Raw genomic sequence first — 15,412 nt, 5'->3', positions numbered from 1 at the left:
GAGACACTGCTGTCAGCCAAAGTTTCTATCATTCATGGGCCTTAAAATGGGAATGGAGGTCCCTCTGTAAAGTCTAGAGTCACCAGTAGAACATAAGCTTGGGTTTAATTACTATTTTTCTATTTACAATTGAAAAATGGGCAGGAACATACAGAATTAGCCCCAGAAGCCATTAAATGGGAAAGTAGCAAGTTCTGAAAAAGCCTCTTGGAATCCATAAGTCACCCCAGGTCCCATGCAGAGGTGCAGCCTCCTGGCAGCACCAGGCACACATACATCCCTCCCACCACCTCCCAGCCCATGGCACGAGTCACCCCAAGAAAACCTGCCGGAGCCACAGGGACGCTCAGTCACATCTAGCTTTATTTTAATCCCGTCAGAAAAGTTCAAGAATTACACCAAAAAATACTTCAGTCTCTGCTACCTACTGACAAAAAATACACCACAAAATTATAAACTGTTCAGTGGTTTGCTGGAGTTTTGATTGTTGGTGGAGGGGGTGGTTTGTACATTGTGAGAGAGAAATGGATTTACAGGTGGAAGGGGAAGGAAGGATAGGAAATCAGACAATGGCATTTGGCACTACATTTTTAGCTACACTATACAGTTATTTATCATGATGCCTGTTAGGACTGAGGAGTTCTGCCCTCATTTAACACCCTCTAGTGTCTATGTATGCAAAATGGAGCGCAAAACTGCCCAATGCAGGGGAAGAAGGGGCCGGTTCCTAATTTCCATCCCAGTCTAGCACAAATCTGAAAAAGCAGCCTTAGTCAAATGTGATCCTTGCCCTCCCTGTGCACTCTGCTCCTGCTGCTCACTCTCGCCCTGCCTGCGCTACCAAGGAGCAGAGCTGCCTTGCAGCAATGGCTTGCAGCTCTGAAAAAGGAGAATCCTTTTTTAAATCCCACCAGACTGCACTAATTGCACATGCCATTTGTGGGGAGAGGATGCTCTACATTAGCCAGGACTGGATAAAGCTTGGGGTCTGGTCTGTGTTTGCAAGCAGAGGTTTGATGGAACTCTTGGACTCTGAGAGCATGCTACAGCCATCCCTCTCTACTTACTTAGAATGACATTAAATACTAAAGTACCTGACACTGAAGGAGGGAAGCAAGAGTATCCCATTCCATGTGTGAGGGAAAATTAGGGGCTGAGAAGTTAGAGGCTCAATACTACTCTACACTATCACCACTCTTGAGAGGCTCCTCAATTCACAATGGCATTTGTCTGCTGGTGACACTCAGGAGAGAGGTCCCAAAGGATGAAGCCTCATGAGAACTGCCAAAAGTCATGCAGGAAATTTGTGCCAGAAGCAGAAATAAAGCCCTGATCTCCTGGCTCCTAGTCCTGCATTAAGAAGCATATTCATGATATCACTATAGCAGCCTCTGCTTCCATCCTGCTCCATATCCAAATAGCAACCAGGATTTCAGCCTCAGAGCCCAGCCAAGATCACCAGCACAGTGATGGCTCATTATGAATGCCCAGATCTTTCTGGATTTACTTAGGCCACTGTGCAGGGGTGTGTGTACACATGTGTTTCCATGTGTGTATGTTTGAGGAAGGAGGGGATGCTTCTATTTATCAGCAAATGAACACTGATGCTAGATTCAATTTGACAGCAATATTTCCCCCCTGTCCCCGTGGCAAGCTAAGCAACATCACAATGTCTTTGTACCAGGTTCTTTCTATCTCTTCTCTCAAAAGGCTTTCAGCTTTCCCTTCACTGAATGTTAAGCCTCTGTCACAGCTTTCCAGCTTTGCAGGATTCTCCTTGCTGCTTTTATGCTCTCTGGCTGTTTATCTAATTTGCTTTTTTTGTTTTTTAATTTCTTTTTCTAACAAATAGTTAAGCAATGATTTAAAAATATTTTTACATCGTAAGGTACAGTCAAACATCAAACATGCCTTTGTACAAGAGCTCAACTCAGTAACAAATCAACGAGAACAATGCACGAAAAGAAATATCCATTAAGATGACTCCTGCACTTGGGTTTTATTTATTCCTGTCATGCTGTTAGCACAGCACCCTCAGCTTAGAGCAATGCAGTATAGACATGGTGGTGTCCGTCCCCCCCCCAACACTTGGCCCTTCACCACTTGTTAATTTTAGTGACCTTCTGTCTTGGCAGCCTTGGCTTCGTGGTTTACCGATCCTGAAGACAGCCAGGGTGATACAGCCCGGGAGCTGGTCTGCTTGGCCATGCTGTAGTGGCTGATGACAGTGTAGAACCTGCCCCGGGAGTTGGAATCCTGTGCGGAGTAGTACGCATCCAGCGAGGCTGGGATGCACCGCTTGTGCTGGAAAGGGGGAGAAAGCAAATGACATCAAGAATGATCCCATTGGCCTGAGGCTCTCACTTTAAAAATCACAGGGTTAGCTGTTCTCATGAATGACATTTGACTCAGACTTGCTGTAGCCAGAGCGTCTGCTGGACAGCCCTGAGTGCCCTTCAGCGCCGCAGGAATGCACAAAGTTTAGAGTCAGGCACAGCCTTCAAAACCTGTTGCTATTGGCAACCCTGATGGCAGCTCATTTCATGGATGGATGGGAAATGGGGACTGTAAAATGAAGGTCTGACTGGTTTGGTACATTCCCGGTATGCACAGAGACCAAGACCCCTTGCTGCAGTCCTAGCAAGGCTGGGTGAGCAGCTCCTGCCACATGCTGGACTGAAAGCTCTGCAGAGCTACATCCTGGATTAGTCCTCAGAGAGGTAGAGGACAAGCAGAGGCAGAGTAAGCTGCTTACATGCTGCTCTGTTGCAGTGTGTTATCTCTGACCTGTAGGATGACCACCTTGGTCAGAGATGGGAGGAAGCATAGCCCAACGGGCCAGTCCTTGTCAGAGCTCGGTGTCTGGGCAGACACTGCCCATGCAACTCTGCTGCGCTAGTATGGACACTCATTTGCTAACAACTGCATAGATAAAACAGTTTGGTTTGCAACAGCTGTAAAAGAGCAATCAGTCTGGTTGGTATTCACTGAAGTTGAAGTAGCACCAAGGACAGAAAGGGCTCCAGGTACAATTATTATTTTGAGTTCCCCCAACTCCCAGTTCAATGTGACCAGCTGAAATCTGAGCCCAAAACCTTTAATCTTTTCAGAAGTTCACGTTTGGATCTGATGCTGAAATTCATGGCTCTAACTTCATTTTTATATAACCTAAGGGAATAATTCACAATGACTAATAAATCAACATCCTTACTCTATTTTCCAGCCCACAGAGTATCCCCAGCGTGGTCAGGACTCCTGTGAGTTTATGAGTTTATTCACAGTAAGAACTATTTTGCAACAGTTTGAGTGTGTTTCTTTAAATCTCAACAGACCAGGCAAACAGTCCTGTGAATATTCACTATAAAATCACTGGGCAGTGGGGTTTTAGCAATGAAGTTATATGGTCTTGCTCCTGATAGCGCCTCAAAAGCACCTAAAAAGAAAATACATGGGCAAATCTGGATTTCTTGCACAAAGGGCACATGTGCCCAGCACTCTGGGAATTTGCTTTCCATTAAAATGTATCCCAGTAAACCTCAATCACTTGAACGTGTGGGAAGCAAATGTGGGATTCCAGCTGCAATAAATCCATTCACAAATATGAGGGACTGCTCCTGAGCATCTGTCCTGAACATCATGCTAATCCCAACAATTACAGTGTAACAGTAGCTGATGGAGGCAGATGCAAGTCCACATTTCCCATAACACTTTTCCCATTTCAACACATTCTTGCCAAATGTTCTGTTTGGTCTGGTCAAAAAAACAGACTAGAACTGTAACCATGCAGTCAATTAAAGTCTATCATTATCTCAGGCAATTCATCCATCTGAAGTTTCTTACCTTATAAACAAATCCATCTGGGCAACTGTGGTCGTAAGTAAAGGCTTTGTATACCACAAGAAACACTATGCAGGCAAGGAATGCAAGAGCCAGACTTATGAGAATAGTGACCTACAAAAGAGGGATAATGTTACTCTACATATGTTAAAATGGCATATGAGCAACCTCATAATTAAATGACTTACAGCAACAGCCATTCTAACAGACTGCAGTCTTCACTGTGCAGTACTTAACAAAGCATGGTAATTGAATGAATGCTAGATCCAACAGCCCTGAATTCTCACATCATTTCCATCCCCCCACAGACCTTCGGGAGCACACATTCCTGTGCTTAACCCCTTGCAAATGTATGGGTTTTGCTGAAGCATTTGGTGGCTTTGTGCTCCCATACTCTCAGCTGTTCCATCAGCAGCATCATCTGCTGGCCCAGCAGGATCCACCAGCAGCTGGAGCCCACATTCAGGGTCTAATCTGTGCAGATAAACTGCCTTATGACCATGGTGAGATCCTGCTTTTCTGATAGCAGCAGTAGGTGAGCTGGTAGGAAGAATGAAGCCTTTGTAGCATTCATGTCTTTGTGCCTTCTGGGCAATGCCACAGGGATAAGTTGTGCATCAAGTACCTTGCAGAAAGGAGGGTGGGAAAAAAGGGAATCCTCTATCAGAGCTGTAAAAGGTCAATACCTCAACCACCCCGAACCAAACAAGCTCAGCATGTAAACCCTGCAGGACATCCAAGAGCAGATGCTGGTGTTGGAGGTACCAGACTCAATATCCTCTTTGAGGCTCAGATATTCGCTCTCTCCTCATTCCCAAGCAGGTTACTTTGCAGCACCATTCTGTTTCTCTGCTTTAGCTCCCTTCTCTCCAGCTCTTCCAGTTCCCTCTTAAATAATTGCTTCAATAGCAAGTCTCCTGTCCCCCTTCAGATGTCTGTACTGAGGCCCTGATCCTTGATTTTAGCTGAGCTGTGCCCTCCCTAAGGACTGAGCAAGGGTCCCAAATACACCTTCCTTTTCCCCTTCCCAAAACCTTTCTTGGTCCCAGCTGGTAATTTCACAAACGCCGCATAAATGTCTCTGGACTTCTACTGCCTGAATTACAGCAGCCCATCCTGTTGAGACTGCTGTCTCACACTGATCTGGATTGGCATGAAAAAAATGTCATAATCCCCGGGGCTCCAGTGTTACCATGCAAACTGGAGCTCCTGATCAAATGAAATCACTTACAGAGATGATGGGGGTGGGAGCAGGAGTAGGGGAAGCATTTAGAGCTGCGGTGGCTTCCCAGCCTGCTCTGGCTCCCTGGCACTGAGCACCAGCAGCAATGCCTTTTGCAGGATGTTTGCCTGCACGGGGAAGGGGCTGCAATGTTCCTGAGCTCGGTGAGCCTGTGAGGGCTCACGCTAAGGAAGTTCCTACAGCAAACATCTGTGGTCAGGCATGGGTTTTACAGCAGGGACAGCCATCAGTAGGCTTTTTCCTGCCCACAACCTCAACCTGTTTCCTTCTGAATCCCACTTCCTAATCTTGGCACCAGAAGCTGATCCCATGGCTGCAAATTTCGCCTGGTCACATCAAAAGCCATCCACTGAGACTGCCACAACAGCAGCACGTGGCTGAGGTTGTGTGCCTGACCCTGGCTAGCACCCCTGCCTGCAGGCATGCTACCACCATACCATGCCCATCCTCCAAAACATGCCCCCATCCCCGTATCAGGGCTGCACCTACCTGTATTAAAGGCAATCGATCATTATTGTTTACTGCCCTAGCAAGGAAAAGCCACAATTTTTCCAGCTCCATCTAGTCATACAGGGCTTATCCACCATTTTGTTGTTACGCTTCTGTCACAATCCTCTTTAATTTCTGGTATGGGTAAGGAAATTGAATAGTAGGTACAGGCAGAAGTTGTCCCTTAACAAATGTACAGGCGACTGGTGATGGGAAGTAGGGAAATGCAGAGATAATTCCTACTGGGTAGTGCACAGCCTTGTCAGGAACATCAGCTTATAAAGAGAATTCATCAATATAATATTAATATAACAATAATATTATGTAATAGTACTAATGTTATATCAATAAAGATATACAAATTGCTTAATGTTCATTGTTTCATGCCAAATTTTGCTCTAATTCTCTCTTTTGGTTTCCATTGCAGCTGTAATTTTGACAACCCATATGATATGCAATCCCTGCATAGTCTCAAAGGGCCACTGTAATTGCTTGCAGGGCAGAAAAAGACTTCTCACCCTCACCAATCCTGCAGAAAGATGCATTGCCTGCTGAAAGGCATTCCTACGTTGCACACAGCACATTGGGACTGTTACTCAGAGAAGCTAAAGCAGCCCTGGTAATGCTACCTGCAGGGCTGGAAGATCCAGAGCTACAGTTTTCGTTGCTGTTTCACAACAAAAAGGAAGAGTGAAGGTAAATTTGCATGCCTGGTGTTAAATCTGATTGAATACATTCACTTCAAAACTCAGGCAAGAGAGAGGTGTGGAGACTGTATCTAGCAGGAGATACTCGTAAGTTCATTGTTAAGTCAGAATATTTTAGAATAAAGTGTAAAAGGTAAGAAGACTGAGGCTAACAGGCTTTTCCAATGATGAACAGTTCACTGAAGCCTCAACCTGCCTTTTACAATAACTGCTCATATTAACCTCCTCCTTGGGGCCTAATCTGCTGCAAAATGGGTCAATTAAGCAAAAGGCAGCTGCAGAGGGAGAAGCACTTACTGCTGGATCTCATAAGAGAATATGCGTAAGAGTCCTGGTGTGCTCAAAAGGTAGCTGGTAGAAAAGGAGCACAGTTGTATGAATTGCAGCTGTATGAATTGACCAAGAAAGTATGGGCTCCACCTCCTCTCCATTAAAGCACATTTGCCTGCAAGTTTGAGTAGAAATATTTCAGACCAGCTTTATGGTAGCCCATGGGTTCCCAACCCAAGGAAGCCATATCCCTTTTCACAGTACTGAAGAGGAAGAAGTCTCGGTCGGATTCATGGAGATGGAAATGGAATTTACCATGATTTCTGCCCCAAAAGAAGTTACAATACACCTGAAAAAATGAAAAATGTCCCTTTGAAAAAGTATAGTCAAAAGAAGAGAGCTCCTGGATTAAGTATGCCAACATTCTCTACTTCTTCCAACAGACACAAGTCCCCTTCGAGGTTAGCTTGAAGGCACTGAAGCAAGATGTAGATCTTGCTGTACCAAACCAACGCTATAGGGCAGCCCTGGCTAGAAATTCAGAAAATAAGAACTGTTCAGCTCTCCAGTTTGCTTCTCTGCCCTAAATACAATGTACACTGAAAAAAAAAAGGAAATATTGCTTGGAATAAGCTGAAGGAATAAACTTGTGCTGAGGGCAAAGGAAGAGACAAAGGGTAATGAAATTATACCAAATGCCACCTCTGAGTACACAGAGCGTAAGTCAGTGACGAAGTACCTCTTCTTCCTGAGAAAGAAGCAGCTACTCATCCTCTAGCTTTCTTTAGTAAATACAACCTTCCTCATCAGCGCTAGCACGAGCTGTGCACCAGCAGGATGCATACACCCTGTGCTATGATTCCTCCTGCTCTAATACCTACCTGGTTCCTTTCTCCCCCTCTGCATCAGTGAGAGTGGAACATCCCTGAACTATGAGCTGTCTCCCTGCCCCAGGACCACTGTGTCTGCCTTCCCCAAGAGTTGACATCTAAGTTGCTTTGAAGGTTTCTCACCCTGAGCCAGTTAAATCAGCCAAGTTCCTCCTTTAGCTGTCAGAAAAGGAAGAACCAAGCTGCCTGGAGCAAGAATGAATGTCCCTTCCTTTGTTAAATCCCACGTACAGGCACAGTCTATGGAAATGACCATTAGTAATGTGACTTGACGGGTTCCTTTCCTCTTGTCTGCCCACTGAACCCCTAAAAATAATAAATCCTCCTCTGCTCAGCAAAGTGCTGACACCCAATTCATTACCTCCCAGGAGCGGGTCACTCCACTGAGCTCTCTCCTCCCTCTGGGGTGTAATTGAGCCCATTCTCACCTCGCTCCTCCTTTCATGCACTTGCAAAATTACATCGTGACACAGTATTACACATGATGATACATAGTGTAAAATTGTTTTGGGATGAAATGTCATGTAAGATGTTAAAACCCAGAGAAAAGGGAAGAAAAATTCATCCCTGGATATTTTGCCATGCCAGAGCTAAGATCCACGCAGACAGAGCTTCATTGACATTCAAACACCAAAAAATCACAGAGCTGCAATACCTAATAAACCTCCACTTTTTTTTATGATTAACATGAACCTTGGCAGTCTCTAAGCAATATAAACACTCACAGAGGGGAAATAAAATTTAGCAAGCAGATAAAACCTGGAAGTGCTGCAGGCATGAATCTGTCACGTGTGACTGCTCGAGTGGGTAGAAGAAGGGGAGATATTTGCCTGCCCTTTCCCCAAAGTCTCATAAGATTCCCAAAGGTTCCCTTAAGAGGGGAGTGTCTGCTGGAATGGAGAAGAGACAACAGCCTTACCACACCAAAAAATTCCCCATCCTCCACACAGCATGGAAAGAGGCCCTTACATCCCTGAAAGATGATGTCAACCTCCCATCAACAACAGCGTGCTTGGCTTGGTTCCTCCCCACCTTCCCCATAGATGAAGTACCTGTTGCATTTTCACAGCACAGATAAAAAAAAAGGATGTGTCTTCATCAAGCAACAGGACATCAGTTGTCAGGAGGTTTTGCTCCAGTGAGATGACATCTAATTGCAATGGTATTCCAGTTAACCTGGCTTTCATGCTGTCCATCTAAGTATCCCTCCCACTCTCTTTGATTTCAACAGCTGCCCATGACTTTTTTTCCCATCAAAAAAACCCTTATTCCCTCTCTAGCTACAATGAAAAGCCTTATTTAAAAGCAAACCAGAGAACAATGCCACATCCAAACAGCAGGGCATTCTTTTAATAGCCCTTTCCACTGCAAGGTTTCTACATTTTTATTCCTTATTGTTTTCCTTGGCAAAAATTTGTGCCTTACACAGAGAGGATGTGCACCCATCATTCCCCATGGAAGAAGAGTAGGGAGATGCATGTCACTCCAAAAATCAAGGTTAGGGGCTTTGACAGCAATACTGATAACGTACCACAGAGTCTGCAGGCTCAGTGCACTGGGCTGGTACTGACTGCCATACAAACCAGTGAGGTATTCTGGTGCCTTAGAGTCCTGGGAAACCTGAACTCTCTGGAAATACCTAGGGGGAAGAAGGAAGAGGGGAAAGGTGGATCCTGAACAGAGGTTGATGGGAACACTCCTCACAGAGCAGATATTCATAAGGAAGGACTTACAGGCGGTGCAGTGGGGGAAGGGTCTGTCAGCAGATGGCAGATCCCTCAAATTTATGCACTGTTTGAACTCAGTTGACAAATATTTTTTTTCCCAGTGGGGACTGGATGCAGACGGCTCTCTATTAATATTCAGCGTCCAAACTGTGCTGGTGAGATGTGGGGGGTGTGGGTTTGTTCCCACTTAAAGTCACATATTACTCGCATTAGCAGCTGGAGGAACATAACCTATAATCACGGCCCTGGTGTCAGGGCTTGTTGTTCCACCTTTATGCTTTGTTCCCAGGCTCTGCTGATGGTGTCACAGACTGCAAGGACTCAGTATAAAAATGGTAACAAGAAAAATGGATAGGGAGAGAAAATAACAAGGGCATTCAAATGCAACAGTGAAACCACAGCAGAAGACATCCTACAAAACTGAAGCCACACTTTTTGAAGAAGTGGTGTTTTTTCTAACTCAAACCACAATTAGTCTGATAAATAAATGACAATCTAACAAATCTACTCTGTACGATAGGGTTGACAAAAGCAGTTCAGTAAGGTTCCAAAAAGATGAGACATTCATATAGAGAGCCTCCACATGGCTTGAAGCAGGGCTTAAAACAAAGGGGACAGCCCCTTCTACCTCCACCAAGTTCTCGTATTTGATGGCATGAACCAAACATTTAGACACAGACCCACAAAGGCAGCCAGGTGTCTAAATCTCCTAAGTTTCCTACAGTACACCAGAATCAGTAGGCACCTTCTGCAGGCTCTGGTTTCTTCAGAAGGGTGAAAAATTGTCCATTTTGGGTTTTCACACATTGCCTTGACACATCTGCCTCTGGGTCACTAAAATGGATTTCCAAATGAGATGGTCAGCTACACTGGTCCAGCACTGCAATCCTCGTGCTCCACTACTAAAGCTCAGACTCATCACTGTTCATACTCAGGCATTATCATCTGCTGTCTAAAATTCATCTGGAAAATCACTGTGCTGCTCTTTCTTTGAGGGGGTAACAGCTGCACTCAGCCCAGCTTTGGAGGAACACGATATGTACCACATGCAGTTTTGGATCAGGCACAAGCCCCAGGTACCCAGGCACTTGAAACTACCCTCCATTTGCCACCTAAGTGGAGCAATTCTCAGGATGTAAACAGGCGATGTGATCTCTATCAATCTGCCTGATGAAAACAGCACAGAATTTCTCTTCCGTGCTCATGCAGCTCTTGTAAGAGGCCAGCACACAGGGGTTTCATCAGCATGGGTGGTACTTCTTAGCTATCAAGCATGATTTTTCTTCTAAACCTGGCAAATAGATGCTTGACTCTGGACACCTTTCTCACTGCTCAGATCATGCAATATATATGCTTATATATGCTCAAAAGAGGAGCACAGCAAAGAAGACACCATAACAAGAAAAGCGCTGCTGTCTATAGGAAAACCAGACAGAGAAGCAGTGCCAAGAGAAGAGTTAATGCTCTCAGAATGCGGTTGTGTGTTACTATAGAGATCACTTTAATTGCCAGGTAAAGATCACTTACCATGGAAAAGTCCCTACAAAATTCTGCACTAGTCTTAGCAGCTGGGATGTCAATAAGGGACCTCAGAACCCAGATGCCTGTGTCTGTTCTGGCACTGCAGCTTCACCTTCTTCACATTTGTCAGGAAAGGATGCCACTGCCACTGCCATGTCTGGTTTACAAGATACCTTCAGTGTTGCTGGGTATTGGGAAATTTTGTGACCTTTAATAGTCAGTTCAGTTGAAGAAATTCCCTTGGGTTTAATTTTCTCTTTGTAGAAGAAGAAAGACTCTGAATGAGGCAAAACACGTTATAAACAAAATTGAATTTCTGTCAAGAATTCTTCAAGATTATTTGCACAGAAGAGCGTAAGAGCTATGCTTGGATAGGCAACAAGGCTCTTTCCACAGTTTATGGCCATGCCGTTACACCTGGAAACCTATCTCCATTGGCATCCTAGTTAACCTGCATGCAAGAGAGAAAAATATCACAAGTCATCAATCCATTTGCCACAGGACCAGCCCCAGAGGTCCTGCCGCACAGTAGAAAGGTTTCAGCTGTAAGGGCACCTTGGTATATGTTCATACACTCATGATCTCATTACAAGGATTTCTGCTTATAGTGATAAAGTCAAGTGGGTAATTTTTTCCCCTTCATCCTGTAACTTCTTCCAGCTGATAATTAGACATGAGATTGACAATGTTAAATCCCTGCATGAAAGCTATAGCTAAAGTGAAAGACTCAGGAGCCCTTCCCAGATCCTGGATCTAGCCATCTATCCTGGCTACCTCGCACCTGTATGTCAGGATGAAATCCAAGTGTGAACCACCCCATCGTTTGAATCCATGTTGCTATTGTAAGAAAACGCAGGCATGTAGGCAGGGAGGGAGCCACAGGATGACAGGAGACTCAGATGGATCAACCAGGGGGATGAGGAGTCTGAAACACACCCAGGAAGAGCTGCTCCCCTGCTTAGATTCAGCCAAAAAAATGGTGTGGTGCATTGCTCATACAGCCTGATCTGTTTTGCAAGTAAAAATTGTTTGGCTGTACTTCTTCAAAAATGTCATCTCACTCCTGATTGTTACAAATCTTTTTCTAATAAGTTCCTGATTTTGCTGATCTTACGGCAACAGCTTAGTCTCTGAAATGTTGGAAGGCTAATGGGCAAAAAAGAGACACAATTGGGTCTTCATATTTGCTTGGTACTGTTCAAGAAGATGTAAGATTTGTCCTTCATTATTACAACACAGCTTTATTCCAGGTGGTGTCCAGATTCTTAAGCAGCATCTCATAGGAGAGGGAAATGTCCTTAGCCATGTATTGAAATCTTCAGAGCTATGGGAAAATATTTCTTAGTGCTGCATGGCTTCTTACATGAAGGGTTAGGGGGTTTTTGGTCCTTTTCCTTAGAATTCATAGCCATAATCCAATTTGGCCCCAGTTCTACTAAGAACACTGAACACCATCCGTGAGGACTGCATAATTTTGGGGTCCAAAAACACCTCACACCTGCTCCACTATTTCGTGGGCTCCTTTCAGCCCACCCAGCCCAGCAGTCGAAGTCCAAAAGACTCACAGAGTAGAGAAAAGAAAGGGTTATTTCTGCAACTACCCTAAAGCCTCAAAGGTATCCACCTGAAACAAAATTAGCTGTCTCTGAGTCAGTTTGCTATCCCAGCCATGTCCCCGTGGCTCTACCCATCTCTGCATACATCACCCCATCACCACTACACCAGTGAACTTCTCCAACATTGCAAAGCTTAAAAAGAAATATCTACCTTCCAAGATGACCACGTACCCACCAACAATTCTCTGCTCTGTGCCTCGTAATACTGTGAGTGCAGCACGAGTGCGGAACAAGAACACCGTGTTTCTAAGCAATTTGTCAAATAATTAAATTATGCACACAATAACTAGCTGGCTCAATTATATTAGCCAGTCTCCATCACGTAATATAATTTCTAGTGGCTGTTTAGGCACTAATAGCCTCAGATCTTTTTAACGGTGTCTGATGCCAGCTGCGGTCTGCATGACATCTTTCTGTGCCAAGTCAAACCCCTTGAATGGAAAATTCATGGCTCGGTTTCCAAGCCCCTATTCCTTGTGGAAGTTCTAAAATGCCATTTTCCATAAGGATGCCTCCACCACTGAATATCAGTGAATTTCCACTTAAGTAAATAAAAAGCTCTGTTTGGTTTGCTTTTGCTTTTTTGCCATTTAATAACATAAACCAAAAATCCTTCATCGCAATAGGCTTGTATGTTGAGATGCTACAACATTGTTCCTAGGAATACCAAATAAATACACAGCCTTTTTGACAGACCATGCAGGTATTTGAAGGTCTTTTCCCTTTCCTCCTATAAGGATATTTTCTTCCTTTCTCAACTATCATAAGCCTTCCCTCCTTCTTTCTGTGACTCTGCTACCTTTAAAAGAAAAGAAGCAAATCCCCAAAATAAAACAAGTGGGGTGACTCAGAAACACTGCTTATAAAGGTGCTTTTCTTCCCAAACCCATGTTTCTAATGACACATGACATACTATTCCATAGGCAATGCTGAAAAGAGGCTTCCTTTCAGATGACTAATTTGAGATGGTTTTTCAGTAAGTGGGATTGCAGCAGTCAGACACATCTTCTCCACAGCTAAGCCTTCATCAGCAACATGCTGCCATCTTCCATTGCATCATGCAAAGCCTTGGCAGTGACATTTTCTCCAGCCACTTCACGTAGGACGTGACAATGGATGCCTCAGCTCATCAAGGGCTCTTTTAAAATGCATTAACATGAATACAAGATAATTCAAGTCATCAATAAAATGTGTCATTGCCTACCCTTTGCCTGCCAAGACTCAACCTCTGAAGAGTCTCAGACATGCAAAATCTTCTCTTCTTCTTGATCCCTCATTTGGACTTGGTGTAAGGAAAGCATTAGGAGCCCTGAGTAAGGACGGGTTCAGGAATTGCCAAATGGCAATGTGAAATGTAGGTTTGTGTTCCTTGCTCTGCTACTGGCCTTCTTTGACTCAGGTCCAGCTCCACAGCTTGCTCCCCAGTGCTATTCACAGGAACTCCAGCAAGATCCACCCAAACCTGGAAGCATCTAAGTCCCCAAAAGCTTGAACTTCTCTGGACCCATTGTATGCAAAACCACTCCAGCACCAACACCATCCCACTGCCAAGGATCAGGCCGGTGCTAAGGAAAAGCTGAGGTCTGTTTGCTTTATGAAATTACTTTCTTACACAGGCAAGGCAATTTTCAAAGCAGATCTTTCAGACTTGAGCACTGATGTACTGGGCTAAGGCACAAAACGGCATTCCTCCAGGCACGTTTTCATGTGTGTTTGCCTCAGACATTGCTTTCTTATATGTTCATTTTACATATGACGCTATCATTTTCCTTGTCAACCATCAACAACAGAAGACTGGATTAAAGAATGCCCAGAACAAATTAAGCTGTGTGTATGCCAGGGCACAAGATATCTTTTCCCTTCCGCTCCCCAGTCCTACGGAATTCTTAGGTAAAATGAAACTGAAGGTCAAGCTTGCACAAATTAAAACACCTTTGATCAGTGCACCCTTGTGGTTGAAAAAACCCCTAACAGAATGAATTAAATTGGAAGTTTGTTCCTTCAGGAAGGTCAACATATTCACATGCATTTCAGCATCAGTGTTTACCACCACGGGTCAGGAAATAAAGCTAGTAAGATGGCAGTATTCATGGTCCAGTACACCCATTTATCTTAAAAAAACTTGTTCTTATTATGTGGGTGCTTCATACAAGGACAAAGGGAGGATTTGGTGAACAAAGCGTCCCCTGGGTAACTTAAGAATTAAAAGCCTTTACATTTTAAATTAGAAATGGGAAGCTTTATTGCTGCAAACGACTTACAAATGCTACTCTTTAAAAAACAAACAACAAAAATGAATAATCTAGCTGATTATGATGCCTTCAAAGGCATGAGGCCAGTTCCATTAGCTGTGGATCTGACCCAACAGGCTTAATACATCTGCAAGTACTAACAAGAGGGAGCTCAGGTCTATTTAACATTCAATCAGTGGCTTACGCTGCTTTATAAATAGATAGAATGAAACATTACATGGAAAAAAAAAAAGTATGAGTGAAGCATTTCACTTCCCTGGTTATTATTTTTTTCTTTAGCATTCTGTGGTTTGGCTACAAGACTCAAAATGCACTTCATGACAGTCCATAAACTTTGCCTTATCTTTGGTCAGCTGAAAACCCTTTTCTCCCCCATCCCATTTGGTCCCTTTTGCTATAAGAACCAAACTAGCATTAAGCATATTTCATTCCACTTCACCTGCTGACAAGAAAATTACCCAACAAATAGGGTTTACTGTGGGGTGACAGAGGTGCCAGAACGAAACATGCATTGTGTTGCTGGAGACAAAGATGCAGTGTAAGAAATCATTCAGACTAAATGTAAACTTCAATTACATTCTGTAATTAGCAGAATGGGTATCTCCATGCAGTCATTTCTAAAAGTCTTTTTCAAGCATTTTGTACCAAAGCAAAGAGTCTGTTGAGCTTTCTACCCTTTAACTCCTTTCTTCCTCCCATATATCATGGTTTAGGATTCAGCAGGTCTATCCCACAAACCCTTAGACGTGAATATTCTCTGTGACTTCCATTTTTAGACATTTTCTGCATAGCAATTAACTTTCTTCTTCTCTCCAAATATCAGTTAAAGGAAAAAAATAACCCTGAACAAATCTCCACAG

General features: G+C 43.9%; 1 protein-coding gene across 1 annotated transcript in view; it reads right to left on the bottom strand.

The window, feature by feature from the left end:
- Positions 1–345: 345 nt before the first annotated feature.
- The window catches only part of NSG2 (neuronal vesicle trafficking associated 2), a 36,184-nt gene continuing 21,117 nt past the window's right edge, over positions 346–15,412 (bottom strand). Inside the window, exons 4-5 of the mRNA XM_061456684.1 lie at positions 3,841–3,951; positions 346–2,304 (exon numbers count right to left, since the gene is read on the bottom strand). Coding sequence (XP_061312668.1) covers positions 2,113–2,304; positions 3,841–3,951 — 303 coding nt within the window. The 3' untranslated portion in view covers positions 346–2,112. The remainder of the gene's footprint in view (positions 2,305–3,840; positions 3,952–15,412) is intronic.

This window comes from Pezoporus flaviventris, unplaced genomic scaffold (genome assembly GCF_033815535.1).
Source record: "Pezoporus flaviventris isolate CSIRO_AGI_PZ_B2104156 unplaced genomic scaffold, CSIRO_AGI_Pfla_v1 ptg000023l, whole genome shotgun sequence".
Classification (NCBI taxonomy): domain Eukaryota; kingdom Metazoa; phylum Chordata; class Aves; order Psittaciformes; family Psittacidae; genus Pezoporus; species Pezoporus flaviventris.
This window is presented reverse-complemented; position numbering and strand designations above follow the sequence as displayed.